The sequence below is a fragment of the Dermacentor albipictus genome, chromosome 3 (assembly GCF_038994185.2).
Source record: "Dermacentor albipictus isolate Rhodes 1998 colony chromosome 3, USDA_Dalb.pri_finalv2, whole genome shotgun sequence".
Lineage (NCBI taxonomy): Eukaryota > Metazoa > Arthropoda > Arachnida > Ixodida > Ixodidae > Dermacentor > Dermacentor albipictus.
The window spans coordinates 7,798,983-7,811,694 of NC_091823.1; the positions used below are offsets into that span (position 1 = coordinate 7,798,983).

Sequence of the window (12,712 nt, forward strand, 5' to 3'; positions counted from 1 at the left end):
AAGGAAACCTGTTCAGATTCTTAAGCTTCGCAGTTCATTCCTACATGTTCGCTAGCCATTCCTTAAACCGTGAAGCTTTCTATAGAACTTATCAAGGAATTTACTTCGTTAGGTCTAGTCATATCATCGGAGGACACTGCAGTATGTCTGAAGAGGACATCGTGTACGAAGAGCTGTGTGCCATATTCTGAGCACCAGTACAGGATTCAATGTGGCAGAAACATTCTAGCATTGGAACCGTCTTTCTTTCTTTCTTTCTTTATTCAAGGCATTCTTTACAGAAATGCCTTGGGGGACGCGACAAAAGGCATTGAATGTGCCTGACTGGGCCACGCCACCCTAGGCAGCTGCGGTCACACAAGCACATAGATTAATAACAAAAAGTATAGCACAGAAAAGCGGCAATTTAAGACACGGTAAAGCTTAGACATCAATAAGTGTTCTTTCTTTCTTTCTGTCTTTCTTTCTGTCTTTCTTTCTTTCTTTCCTTCTTTCTTTCCTTCTTTCTTTCCTTCTTTCTTTTCTTTTCTTTTTCACATCAATATTATAAATACAGATACAATCTGAGTAATACTTGTTAGGCGGCTAGTTGGTGCATGTTTCCAGAAGAGGGTTATAGAGCCGAAAAAACACCACACAGCAAGCGAGACGGGACAGGCGCAACTTTCAACTGTTTATTCACCGCGTATGCGAATGAATATAAGGACAAACAAAGATGGGTAGCAAGAACTGCACATGCGCACGAGGTTTTTACAAAAAGCGGATAAAGATAGGCGAGGTACACACGTATCTCACGCCCGTGTATCTAAAAAAGCAGTTTCATTCTTATCAATGGAGATAGAAGGGAGCTAACATAATCTCTACAGTTTCTTTCAATATAGTAGGCCTCCAACAGTTCACGGGCTGTCTGGTCCTTGCTTCTGTTTAAAACCTTTGCTTCTTTCAGCCTTGCCACACACTTAATCTTCCTTTCTTCTCCGCAGGCTTTACAATGATGCGGCAGATGAGAACCAGTGCCATTTTTTAAATCGCGATTATGTTCCGCTAATCGGTCATTAATACAACGGCCGGTTTGTCCTATGTACTTCTTTCCACATGTGAGAGGAATCTGATATACGACACCCACGGCACATTTAAAAAGCGGAGCTGCATGTCTCTTTTTTACAGTCAGTTTTGTTTACCTTGTTGGGATCAGTTTTAAAACTGATTAAAGTGGAGTTGGGCTAGTTGGTGAGTGATCATCATACTTTGCTGGTGAAGCAGCGCACTGACACGGACACAGTGAAGACAAACAGGAAAAAACAGGAAGCAGCGAGTGTCGTTTTTTTCCTGTTTGTCTTCACTGTGTCCGTGTCAGTGCGCTGCTTCACCAGCAAGGTATGATGGTCATCTCCATCTCGTCCGAGAATCTTTTGGGGACATATGGTGTTATGTTCATTTTATCGTAGCCTTCATATGTCGGAATGACTCACAGTAATTGCTAGATATTTCTTGCAGCACATCGCAGCTCTCTAGTACAAAATTTGCCTCGCAAGCCATTGGTTACCGTTCAAATTAGCGGGCGTTTAATTTTTTGTGAGCATGTAAGACCCACATAGCTGTTTGGTTCCTTACCAACGAATATATTTGCGGCTTAAGACGTTGTTTAATTGTTCGCAGGAGCAAAATACACCCGCTAAGAGTGCGCGCATGGCCCTTCGGAATTGTGTTTTGAAGCAGCGGTGTGTGTCCTTACACACGCAGTCTGCCAGGTAATGGTTCTAAGGCCTCCGCTTGGCAGTACCACTGACACCAGGCGTAAATACTTCCTGTAGCCCAAAAACTATGGCTTCATGGCGGACAATCTATAGATACCACTGCGGCAACATGAACAGCGTGGAAGAGGTCACAATTTGTGAGACGCAAATGCATAGCTTGAGAGTACATGGCTACGTGGATAAACGCGAGATCATATATTATTTTTTTAAGGCATTCTTTTTTTTCAACAGGCGCAGTGCTGAAGAAACTAGGAGCGCCGGAACTTCGACCCATATCAGCCGTCAGTAGAACTTTTCTAAAGCACCGTATTCCACAATATACGATAAAATAATTCCGGGTCATTCACGTACATTTCTAGATGTAGTTTTACAACATAATTAATTTAATAGATGTTAAGCTCCTCCGTTCGAGCATTGCAATGCTGGAACAGAACACGGGCAATTATTTCATCAGAAAAAGTAATAGATACTACAGTGGTCTGATTAATTGCTCAGCGATAGCGAGGATACCGATGCTAGCGCCTTCGTGCAGTCAGCTGCGCTGTGTGTCTTCCTCTCCTTCTTTCGTCCTGCGTGTTCCACTGCGCTATACCTCAAGTTCTGTGTGTAAGCGGGGAAAGCATTGCGCCCCGCCTTGCCAGCCGCCGCAGGTGCCGCTTTGGGGCGCTGGGAGAATTAACGCCGGGTATCGAGCATGCAAATCGCTTCCAGTACAAGGCTTGAGTGCCAGTCAAAAACAATAGTAAATGCCGCCTGATGTTAGCAAGTGTGCAACAAATAAGCGTCAGCTTGAAATGTGCAACTTCCACGTTCCACAACGGCTGAACCACTTTGCGCTATCGTTTTATTCAGCTTCCGTTCTACCTTGCGTGATCTTCTCCTGGCTGCTTGCTTCTCTCTATTCACTTCGCCCTCGAGCGCAGTGGCCACCGGCGTGAACAGGGACACCGTGTTCGACAGCCCACTCGTCAGGTGCCTGCTTTAATAATTGGGGCGATTCTAATTGCATCAGCAATTGCGAAAACAGGCACCACTGTCTGCAAAGACCGCCTTACTTAACTCAGCTTATTTCGCCAGCCCTTATTTGTTTACGTGTGGAGATTGCATTAAAATTGCGAACACGGTACTAAGCTACGCACCGTGGAGCGTTGTGCTACTAGCACAATCTTAATAATTAACTATCCACGGATTGAAGCCGTTCAACCGTTTACATACAAAGTCTACACGGTTCCTGAAATGTTTCTTCTCGCCAAATAGTGCAAAGTTAAGCTGGTCAGGCCATGTTATAGTTAATAGCTAGAAGTATAGTACAGTATAGCTAGAATACGTTTAGTCGAATTCGCCAAGACACAACAGAAGCCGCTCAAGCTCCGACACGACAAACTAACTGTTGGCAACGAGACTTACACATTTGATCATAGCTCCCAAAAGGTTGTCTCTCGCCCTTTGAATGCCTAGGCCCCAGAAATGCTAACTTGAATTTATTTTCGTTTACCTTCACTAACATTAGAAGCATGATACCGAAACTTGATACTCTCAGTAATCTTGTCGACACAACAGAGTCAGATCTAATCGTAATTATGGAAGCGTGGCTTAACTCTACAATAGAAGACTCTGAAATTGTCCCATTTGTTCCTAACTTCAGTATCTTCAGGCGTGATGGAACTAAGAAACATGGTGGCGGTGTATTCATTGGCGCACATAAACACCTTCAGGGTACTGAAATTAAGACATCCTCCTATTTAGAAATTCTGTTCGTCCTGTGTTGCGCATCTTACCCACCCACAATAATCGCAGCCTGCTATCACCCCCCTGGCAACGATCCTAACTTTGTAGCAGAATTTCACGAAACGGTGCGTTCGGTAACTGAATTGCGTCACCACGCTCCGATATTGCTGTTCGGTGATTTCAACTTCCCCGCACTAAACTGGACTAACTTGACATCAGCAACATCGCAACACAGTACCGAAAGCGAGTTTGTCAACTCATGCCTAACCTTTTGATTAACGCAACTTGTCACTGAACCCACACGCCAAAGCTCTAATTCCTTTAAAATACTCGATCTCATTTTCGCCTCTGATCCTGACAAAGTATATGCAATGACATATTTACCTGGTCTTAGTGGCCATTCCATAATCCATGCATCGTACTCCTGTGAGATTACACAACCTACAAAGATAACCAAAGTAATCAGACTGTATGACAAAGTGAATTACTCGGCAATGAACCTGGAAATCGCAGATTTTGCTGCTTCATTTCATACTAATTTCTCAATGCATTCTGTCGACACTGTCTCCTTTTCAAAAACAAAATGCTCGATGTGCCCGAAAAATACGCATCCGTAATCACCTTAACAAAAAAACATTCATGCCCGTGGTTTAACGTCACGTTAAAGCGTCTTAACAATAAAAACAAAACGCTTTATCGCTCGGCTAAACGGTTTAACAACGCATGCACATGGAATAAATATTACATTGCAGAAAAGGAATTCGAAACTCTATCCACCAAAGAAAAACGACAATTTTTTTTCGCAAACGCTGCCGACTATGTTAAATATAACCTCCGAAAATTCTGGAAGTTAATTAACTCTAACAACTCCCAGCCATTAGTTGTTTTTGACGAACCAAACTGCCGGATTCCCGGTAACGAAACTGCCGAGCAACTTAACCATGCTCATTCTTGCGTCTTCTCAATCAAACCTGATAACATATTACCTTCCTTCCCTTATTTAGATTATGCAGTCATGGCTGATATTAGCTTTTGTCCTTACGGCATTGAGAAACTAATCAATTCATTAAAACTTACGTGTTCGTCTAGTGGCGACGAAATAAATGCAAAAGTGCTGAAAAACAGCAAAACAAGTCTGAGCGCGATCTTATTTGCTATTTTTCAGCAATCGTTGTCATCAGGAGTGGTGCCGGAAGACTGGAAAGTAGGCAAAATTGTTCCAGTCCCCCAAAAAAGTCGTCCATTGTTGTGCAGTAGCTACCGTGCCATTTCACTCACAACTGTATGTTGGAAACTAATGGAACATGTTATTTAATCTCAGGTCGTAAACTTTCTAGTATCCAACAACCTGACGTAATAGTTCTGCGGAAACCCGCAAGTTGGGTGGATGTCTCATTTTCCCTTTATTATCAAATAACCTATTCCATGCTGCTCAACATGGCTTTCGTAAAGGTATTTCGTGTGGCACTCAACTAGCTTGACTTTTTCATGAACTCAGTTCTAACCTCGATTTGAACGCACCTGTAGACGTCCTTTTTTCAGACTTTGAAAAGGCATTTGACAAGGTTCCACACCAGCGGCTACTGCTAAAGCTTTCCCGTCTCAACATTAATCCATTACGTAGCTGCACGCGTAGCACTCCCAATAACCGGCAGCAGTTTGCATTTGCAAACACGTACTCATCAAAACGATCCCCTGTACTATCGGGCGTACCACAAGGCACAGTTCTCAGGCCACTACTCTTACTAATTTAAATGAATGACCTTCCTGCTGAGATACTTTCTAATATTCGATTGTTCGCAGACGACTGTGTAACTAATAGTGTAACTGTGTAACGACTGCGTAACTAATCGACGAGTAACTAATAGTTCAGATATGGACTTGCTTCAAAATCCTAGCTAATTCAACCCTACGCATTGACCTCAAATGATATCAAACGCATTGATTTATGGTGTAACAAATGGCTGATGACATTAAGCACTAAAAAAAAGCTTCACTAGTTTCTTTCCATCGCAGACAGCATAGCCAACCAGTAATATACACCATATACGGTTCCGAAATATAATCCGTTGAATCATATAAATACATCGGCATTACCTTTCCAACTACCCTAACTTGGTCACATCATGTCTTTACCATAACCAATGCCACGAATCGAACTCGGTTTTCAACGCCGGAACCTAAGACTCGCTGCCCCATCAGTAAAATCACTAGCTTACGTCACATATGTCCGCCCTGAGTTAGAATATATATATATATGCATGCTCTGTCTGGTATCCTCATCCACATAGCCTGTCTAATCTAATATACGCCAATCAGTTCAAAACCGTGCATCCCGGTTTACTTACTCTGAATATTATTATCATACAAACGTTTCTGAACTAAAAACCCGTGCCGGTCTTGCTAATCTAGAATCTCGACGTCATATTTCCAGACTGCGTCTTTCTCACAAATTCCATCATTCGCCACTTCAAATTTCAGCTATCTTACCAGCTCATCGCCAGTCCAGCCACAGTATTAATTGCCAAGAGGTGGCAAGAGCAGCCCTCTACGCGTGGGCAACAACCCATTCATTTCAGCAGTGACACTGTGTACACACAGTAGGCGTGTAAACATTCTTTTCTAGTTGAATTGATTTATGGCGTTTTCCGTGCCAAAACCACTTTCTGATTATGAGGCACGCCGTAGTCGTGGTCTCCGGAAATTTCGACCACCTGGGGTTCTTTAATGTGCACCTAAATCTAAGTATACAGGTGTTTTCGCATTTCGCTCCCGTCGAAATGCGGCCGCCGTGGCCGGGGTTCGATCCCGCGACATCGTGCTCAGCACCCCAACACCACAGCTACTGAGCAACCACGCCGTTTTATTTTTTATGCGAAGCATATTACGAGAGCTAAACCCAGCTCCTCAGGCGCGGCGGTGTCGCCTTGAATACCACGTGACACCGTGACGTCACGACAGGGGAGAAGTGGCTTTGGCTCAACTCTTGCAAGATGGGCTGGGTGGGAATCACGGAGCAAGAAATATAGGAGTGGAAACTCCGCTGTTTGCGGCGTCCAGAAAAGGTCACAAGCCCGCGGATATATTTTCATGCTGGCGGCACCTGGCGGCATGGGAAGAAATTACCGCTGTTTCGGTTGCCAGGGCAACCGGTCGAGTGTTGCTCCCGTTCGGCCGCGCGCGCCTGACTTCTACTGAGGGCACTCTCGCGCGCTTCTTTACCGCTTGTAGCCCAAAAAGCAACTGCTGCTACGCTTCAGCCATTTGAGCACAGTAAAAAATAAAACGCGTTTTCCATGACAGCTATAAGATGATACGTAGCTTCTGGTTGTAGCCAGGGCTATCTTGCTCCGTGGCGGGCGGTTTTCGGCTTTTTGCGCTTGCGAAACTGATGGCTATCTCGTTCCTAATCGCTCAAAGGGCGACCGCTTCTTTCTCGCTCTAGTGCTCACAGGGGTGTGCTTAGGAAGGATGCCGCCGTGCATGTGTTTCCGTTCCTTTTCTTTTTTATAAGACTCGCGAAAACTAGTTGCCCTAGCCGCTTGGCGATAAGAGGAAGATTAGCGGAAGTTTGCCACACGTGTTGCTTTTTTTGATGGGCACACAACAAAACAGTTTTCTTGAGTGCGCGCACCTACGCAGTTCGGTTACGGCGTGCCCGCTGAAGCAAACACCCGTGTCGTCTGCTTGTCGTCTGCTTTGAGCAGGTGCCGCCGGAGTGAGCGCCGGGCGCTGCTTTTTTTTTATGCGAAGCATATTACGAGGGCTCAACCCAGCTCCTCAGGCGCGGCGGTGACCATGAAATCACGTGACACCGTGACGTCACGACAGAGGAGAAGTGGCTTTGGCTCAACTCTTGCAAGACGGGCTGGGTGGGAATCGAACCAGGGTCTCCGGAGTGTGGGACGGAGACGCTACCACTGAGCCACGAGTACAACGCTTCAAAGCGGTACAAAAGCGCCTCTAGTGAATGCGGTGTTGCCTTAGAAACGCGCTGTTTCTAAGGCGTGCGTCTCTTGCTCAGGCGCACATTTCGTTGCCGCGCCGAACGCTGCTTTGCTCGACGCTCACCGCGTCCAATGCGGGACGCGTAGTCGCTGCCCTGTAGCCCATTGTCTTACACCCCTTGGCGGGTCGACGGGAACGCTGTCGCGTTCCACTCTTGAAGGCGAAGAAGTAATGCATGAGTTGTTTCTTCGTCTAGCCGAACCAAATATAGCCAAGCAACAGCAGTTCACCAGGCTAAACAGTGGTTCAACAACTAAAATAAAGGCTAGTATGCTTCGCATCCTGGGCTTAACCTTACCTAAGCCACAGCCATTTTTTTTTTCCGCTGCTGCTTCTACGACGCGCCGCATGGTGCCGCCACTGCATAGGGTAGCGTCGGCGCATGCAACAATTGTGACTTTATCTGGTCGCCCGCGCTCGCTCGCGCTGACGGGAGTTTCACCTCCTATATGTCTTACTCCGTGGTGGGAATCGAACCAGGGTCTCCGGAGTGTGAGACGGAGACGATACCACTGAGCCACGAGTACGATGCTTCAAAGCGGTACAAAAGCGCCTCTAGTGAATGCGGTGTTGCCTTAGAAACGAGCTGTTTCTAAGGCTCAGGCGTGCGTCGCTTGCTCAGGCGCACATTTCGTTGCCGCGCCGAACGCTGCGTTGCTCGACGCTCACCGCGTCCAATGCGGGGCGTCCAAGGCGAAGGAGAGTAACGCATGAGTTGTTTCTTCGTCTAGCCGAACCAAATATAGCCAAGCAACAGCAGTTCACCAGGCTAAACAGTGGTTCAACAACTAAAATAAAGGCTAGTATGCTTCGCATCCTGGGCTTAACCTTACCTAAGCCACAGCCATTTTTTTCTTTTAGTGGACGCATGGGGAATAATGACAAGTTTTTTTCATGAAGTTTCTTTTTCTTGCTGGTGCTTTCATCTAAGACGCTAGCGGCTTGCGCGTAACTTGTATTTATGCTTCGGCTACACCACCTACTATTACGTTTTACATTGTAAAGAAAGTTAAAAGTCTAGTTAATATTGACCACATTAAAGTTTAATTAAGCAATAAAATAGATTACTAGAGTAAATTTACGGTAAACGGAGATATGAAATGAAAATTAGAGCAGAGACAAAATACAGCCGTGGCAGTGAGCGCAGTGATGTGCCTACGAATGCTGACTGTTCATCACATCAAATACAGAAAATAAGATAAGTCACGCGTTCTGCAGGACTGTAAAATAAAAGTTACTCAATCAATCAATCAAAATCAAAATTGCTCTGTGCTAGTACTGAATTCTTCCAGTATTACTGAGAAGAACTACGGTACGCGCACATTTTATAGGAAAAGCTAAAATTTCAGTAAGTATGGCGTACGGATTCTTTACTTCAATACTGGAAAGCGAATATTTAAAAAAAAATGGCTGTGGCTTAGCTAAGGTTAAGCACAGGATGCGAAGCATACTAGCCTTTATTTTAGTTGTTGAACCACTGTTTAGCCTGGTGAACTGCTGTTGCTTGGCTATATTTGGTTTGGCGAGACGAAGAAACAACTCATGCGTTACTCTGCTTCGCCTTCAAGAGTGGAACGCGACAGCGTTCCCGTCGACCCGCCAAGGGGTGTAAGACAATGGGCTACGGCGCAGCGACTACGCGCCCCGCATTGGACGCGGTGAGCGTCGAGCAACGCAGCGTTCGGCGCGACAACGAAATGTGCGCCTGAGCAAGTGACGCACGCCTGAGCCTTACAAACAGCTCGTTTCTAGGGCAACACCGCATTCACTAGAGGCGCTTTTGTACCGCTTTGAAGCATCGTACTCGTGGCTCAGTGGTAGCGTCTCCGTCTCACACTCCGGAGACCCTGGTTTGATTCCCACCCAGCCCACCTTGCAAGAGTTGAGCCAAAGCCACCTAGAAACAAGCGCAGCTGCTTATATACCGCCGCGACGGCGCGAGTTGGAGCCCCATTTCTCCTCTGTCGTGACGTCACGGTGTCACGTGGTATGGCATGGGGTCAAAGGTCATTGAAGGCGACACCGCCGCGCCTGAGGAGGTGGGTTGAGCTCTCGTAATATGCTTCGCATAAAAGATTTTGCATCTCTGATCAGAGTATTGGTTGCGCTGTACAGAAGTTACTTGTAATGTCAAGAAGGAGCAGAAACGAGAGGACCGATTGTAATTACAACCATGTGAAGTGAATGGACAATGAAGCCAGAGAATACACAGAGGAAATTATCTCAAATCGTAATTGAACCATAAATCGTAATCGGTTCAAAGCGTAATTGAACCTGTGATAAGGTAAGGGGCAATGAAAGCGGACGAAAAAACAACTTGCCGCCGGTAGAAACCGAACTCACCAAGGGCGAGTTACAGCCCGAAAAATCCCCGAGGACGCCGTATGCCTTTTCGTGTCCTCGTGGTTCTCTTTTTGTTATGAGTGAGAACTGTGAAGCGGGCTGTACCGCTTGATCACCGTATTGCAACAAAAGCTCACTTTTCAGGCAGTTGTAAACAAATGTTGGGCAATGGCTACGAAAATCTTCATGCTTCTACCGCTGTCTTTGCAGGTAGGTATCGCGTAGTGTTCAACTGTGGGCAAAGTTACGAGATATTTATACGGCTCTCTTTTTTACGACGTACATCTCATCTATTATGATTTGCGATATTTCAATCACTAAAATTGTGGGGCCGAATGCACAACGTTTTTTGTTCGTCAACGTTTTTTGTCATTGGCCGGCCGCCTCGGCTACTCATATGTCCATGGCCACGATAGGCCAGAATCGGCTCTTACGCATAGTTCCAGCGAAGAAAGTTTTTTTTGTGAATACGGGCCCTTATTCGAAAATGAAAAGGGGAAGACGTTTCAGGAGGGCATCGTGCGAAACGGCAACATAGTAGAGCGCTCTAAACGGCGATATTTTGAATTTCACATAGGTTATACCAGCCCGATGAGAAAACAACGTCGGGACTTCCATCCAAAAAGACGATGTATGCTGCTTAGGCGTGAATTTATGGAAATTGCGGAAGGCGGCAACACTTCAACAGCAGTACTTAACACTCTCTGTTTTCCCATGCACTGCTCAAAACGGTACAGTTCTATGCTCAAAAAAATAAACAAGGCAAAATTATCTGCTGCCTAAAGTTTAGCGCACGATTTTTATCAGTCCAATGAGCTTTTCACATAATTCGTACTCTTTTGAACCAAAAGAAATCTTCACACACCATAAATAACCGATGATAAAAACAAGCAGTACCTATGCACCACCACTGAAGTGCAATGTGCAATATTTCAAGAATTATTGCGGCTCGGAGTCAAGGCGATGCAAATAACAGGCGTGCGCAGTGAAACGCAGGTAGCAGAATATTTAAGAGGAGTTAAAAGAAAGGATATGAATGTTTGCTGTGACAGCGTAAGCACCTCGATCAGTCTCTGATATAAAGGACCGCCGTAATGGGCGGCGCACAACTTTCAGCGGTTCTTTTCTCACCTGCAGACCACACATCTCCTTCGAGAATGAGTGCTCGTCCCGTCTGTTCTCTTGAAAACAGTGCGGCCTTTTTGCAGGTAATAGCACGAGAATATTTAAAAGCTTCCTTCCAATGACTTACAATAAGTAAACACGCTGCCTCTGCTTTCTTCACATGTGAGCTTTCTATCCTGGAAAAAAAAGAAAAGAAAACTGGGTATCAGCAGGCCAAATGAAGCATCCCCTCGTAACAATGCGCTCTGCGAACCGGCGTCCCGTCACTGCTCCGCGCGTGCACAAATGACACCACGCACCGCTCGCGCAGTTCCTGTTCGCGTAGTTTCGCTCATAGTGAAGTGAGGCTCCAAGCACTGGCTGCGTTCCCCTCCCCTGCCTCTCTTCGCAGGCACGTGTCCTTTGTCCCGAGCATTCGTGGTGCGCGGAAAAAGATCCCGTCCTCATCCGCAGCGGTGCTGAAAGGGCGACGCCGCACACGTCGGAACTGTCAGCGCGCACGGATTGTGGCACGACGGATCAGCGCGTGTCGACTTGGCGTTCCTCGTCGTCCCGCTGGGTTCCGAACTCGCTCGACGGGGATCTGTCGCGAAAATAGGGCGAACTTGCTTGGAGAGATAAGCGCTGCTCTCTGCGCATGCGATTGTTGGCGAGTCAGAGGCACGCCCGCCGAACGCATAGCTGTTCCCTCGGTAAGCGGTATAGTTCCGATAGGCGCAGGTCTCCCGCACTTCCGACATAGGCGCGTTTTCTAAGCCGAGAATAATGTTGCGCAAGCTTGGCCGCCCGTTTGCGCGCGTGCTTTGCCTTAGATCGCTGTGTGACATAATACGACAGTTGTTCAAGATGGTGTCTGTGGTGCAAATACTTATCGCGCAAGAGAGCCCTTATTCTTCGGGTAGTCGCAGGCTCGCGAAGATAGTTCGGCTTCGGCAGCTACAAATTTTAGTCTCCAGCTGTTGGCTTCCATAATGTTCGTACTTAGCGTTGAGGTCCGGATATAATACGATAACTATAGGAGCACGCGGCTCCTACACTTTAGCGCTTGCACAGAGCCACGAATTCTAATTGACTAGCTGCGTGCTATACGGCAACTCAAAATATTACGTGGTAGCATATTTATATTACAGCGAAGATGGTGGTCGTAAAAGTTACAGGCCACTTTAAGTTAACGTCAACGCGAATTTGTGTGCGAAGTTAAGCGCATGCAGGTCATATACAGCTTTTGTAAAAAAAAAAAAAAGTCTTTAGCAAGTGCTTGAAACTGCCACGCTGCATTTTCAGCTGCGCTTCACAACGCCCAGAGAGATGTGTACGTTACACTAACATTACATTTTGTATAAATACGCATCACCTAACTGTATTGTATTCCGAACTTTACTTGTGCCTGGCCAAATTAGGAGCATTAGAAATTCTTCTTAAACCCAGGTTGTTAGGTATATGCGTGATATGACGCTCGCATGTTGTCCTCGGTGAAACAAACGAGGCAGTTTTTTGCGTTTTGTGACAGTGAGAGCCAGGTAATGGGTTACGTGTGGGTAAAACTGAAATCTGATGGGTTAATCCGGGCCTTGGCTATAAATTACGCTTGCAAACAACCTGGAGCGTCACAAAGAAGGGGGAAGGGGTGTGGGCATTGTTCCGGCAAAGTAAATTGTGTGCGGATGAAAAACGGCCTTTGTAAAATATAAAAATTCATCAACATGTGCTGGAAAGTGTTATATGCGGGCGCGATTTCAAACGGAACACTC

The 12,712-nt window shown here is 46.1% G+C and overlaps 2 protein-coding genes across 14 annotated transcripts in view; one reads left to right on the plus strand and one right to left on the minus strand.

Moving 5' to 3' along the window:
• Nucleotides 1-12,712, plus strand: part of GABA-B-R3 (gamma-aminobutyric acid type B receptor subunit 3) — a 694,297-nt gene that overhangs the window by 105,050 nt on the left and 576,535 nt on the right. Inside the window, exon 1 of one of the 9 annotated variants that reach the window (XM_070535015.1) lies at nt 11,515-11,653. The exons of the other annotated variants lie outside the window; for them this stretch is intronic. The gene's annotated coding sequence lies outside the window, so the exon portion shown is untranslated. Of the gene's footprint in view, nt 1-11,514; nt 11,654-12,712 lie in introns of those variants that run through there. 9 annotated transcript variants of the gene reach the window in all.
• LOC139057195 (uncharacterized) overlaps nt 1-12,712 on the minus strand; it is a 145,496-nt gene that overhangs the window by 31,274 nt on the left and 101,510 nt on the right. For 3 of the 5 annotated variants that reach the window (XR_011512622.1, XM_070535026.1, XM_070535025.1), the window contains exons 3-4: nt 10,968-11,137; nt 3,870-3,926 (exon numbers count right to left, since the gene is read on the minus strand). The exons of the other annotated variants lie outside the window; for them this stretch is intronic. Coding sequence is in view for 2 of the 3 variants with exons in the window: in XM_070535026.1 (XP_070391127.1) it covers nt 3,870-3,926; nt 10,968-11,137 (227 nt within the window). In the remaining variant the exon portion in view is untranslated. The remainder of the gene's footprint in view (nt 1-3,869; nt 3,927-10,967; nt 11,138-12,712) is intronic. 5 annotated transcript variants of the gene reach the window in all.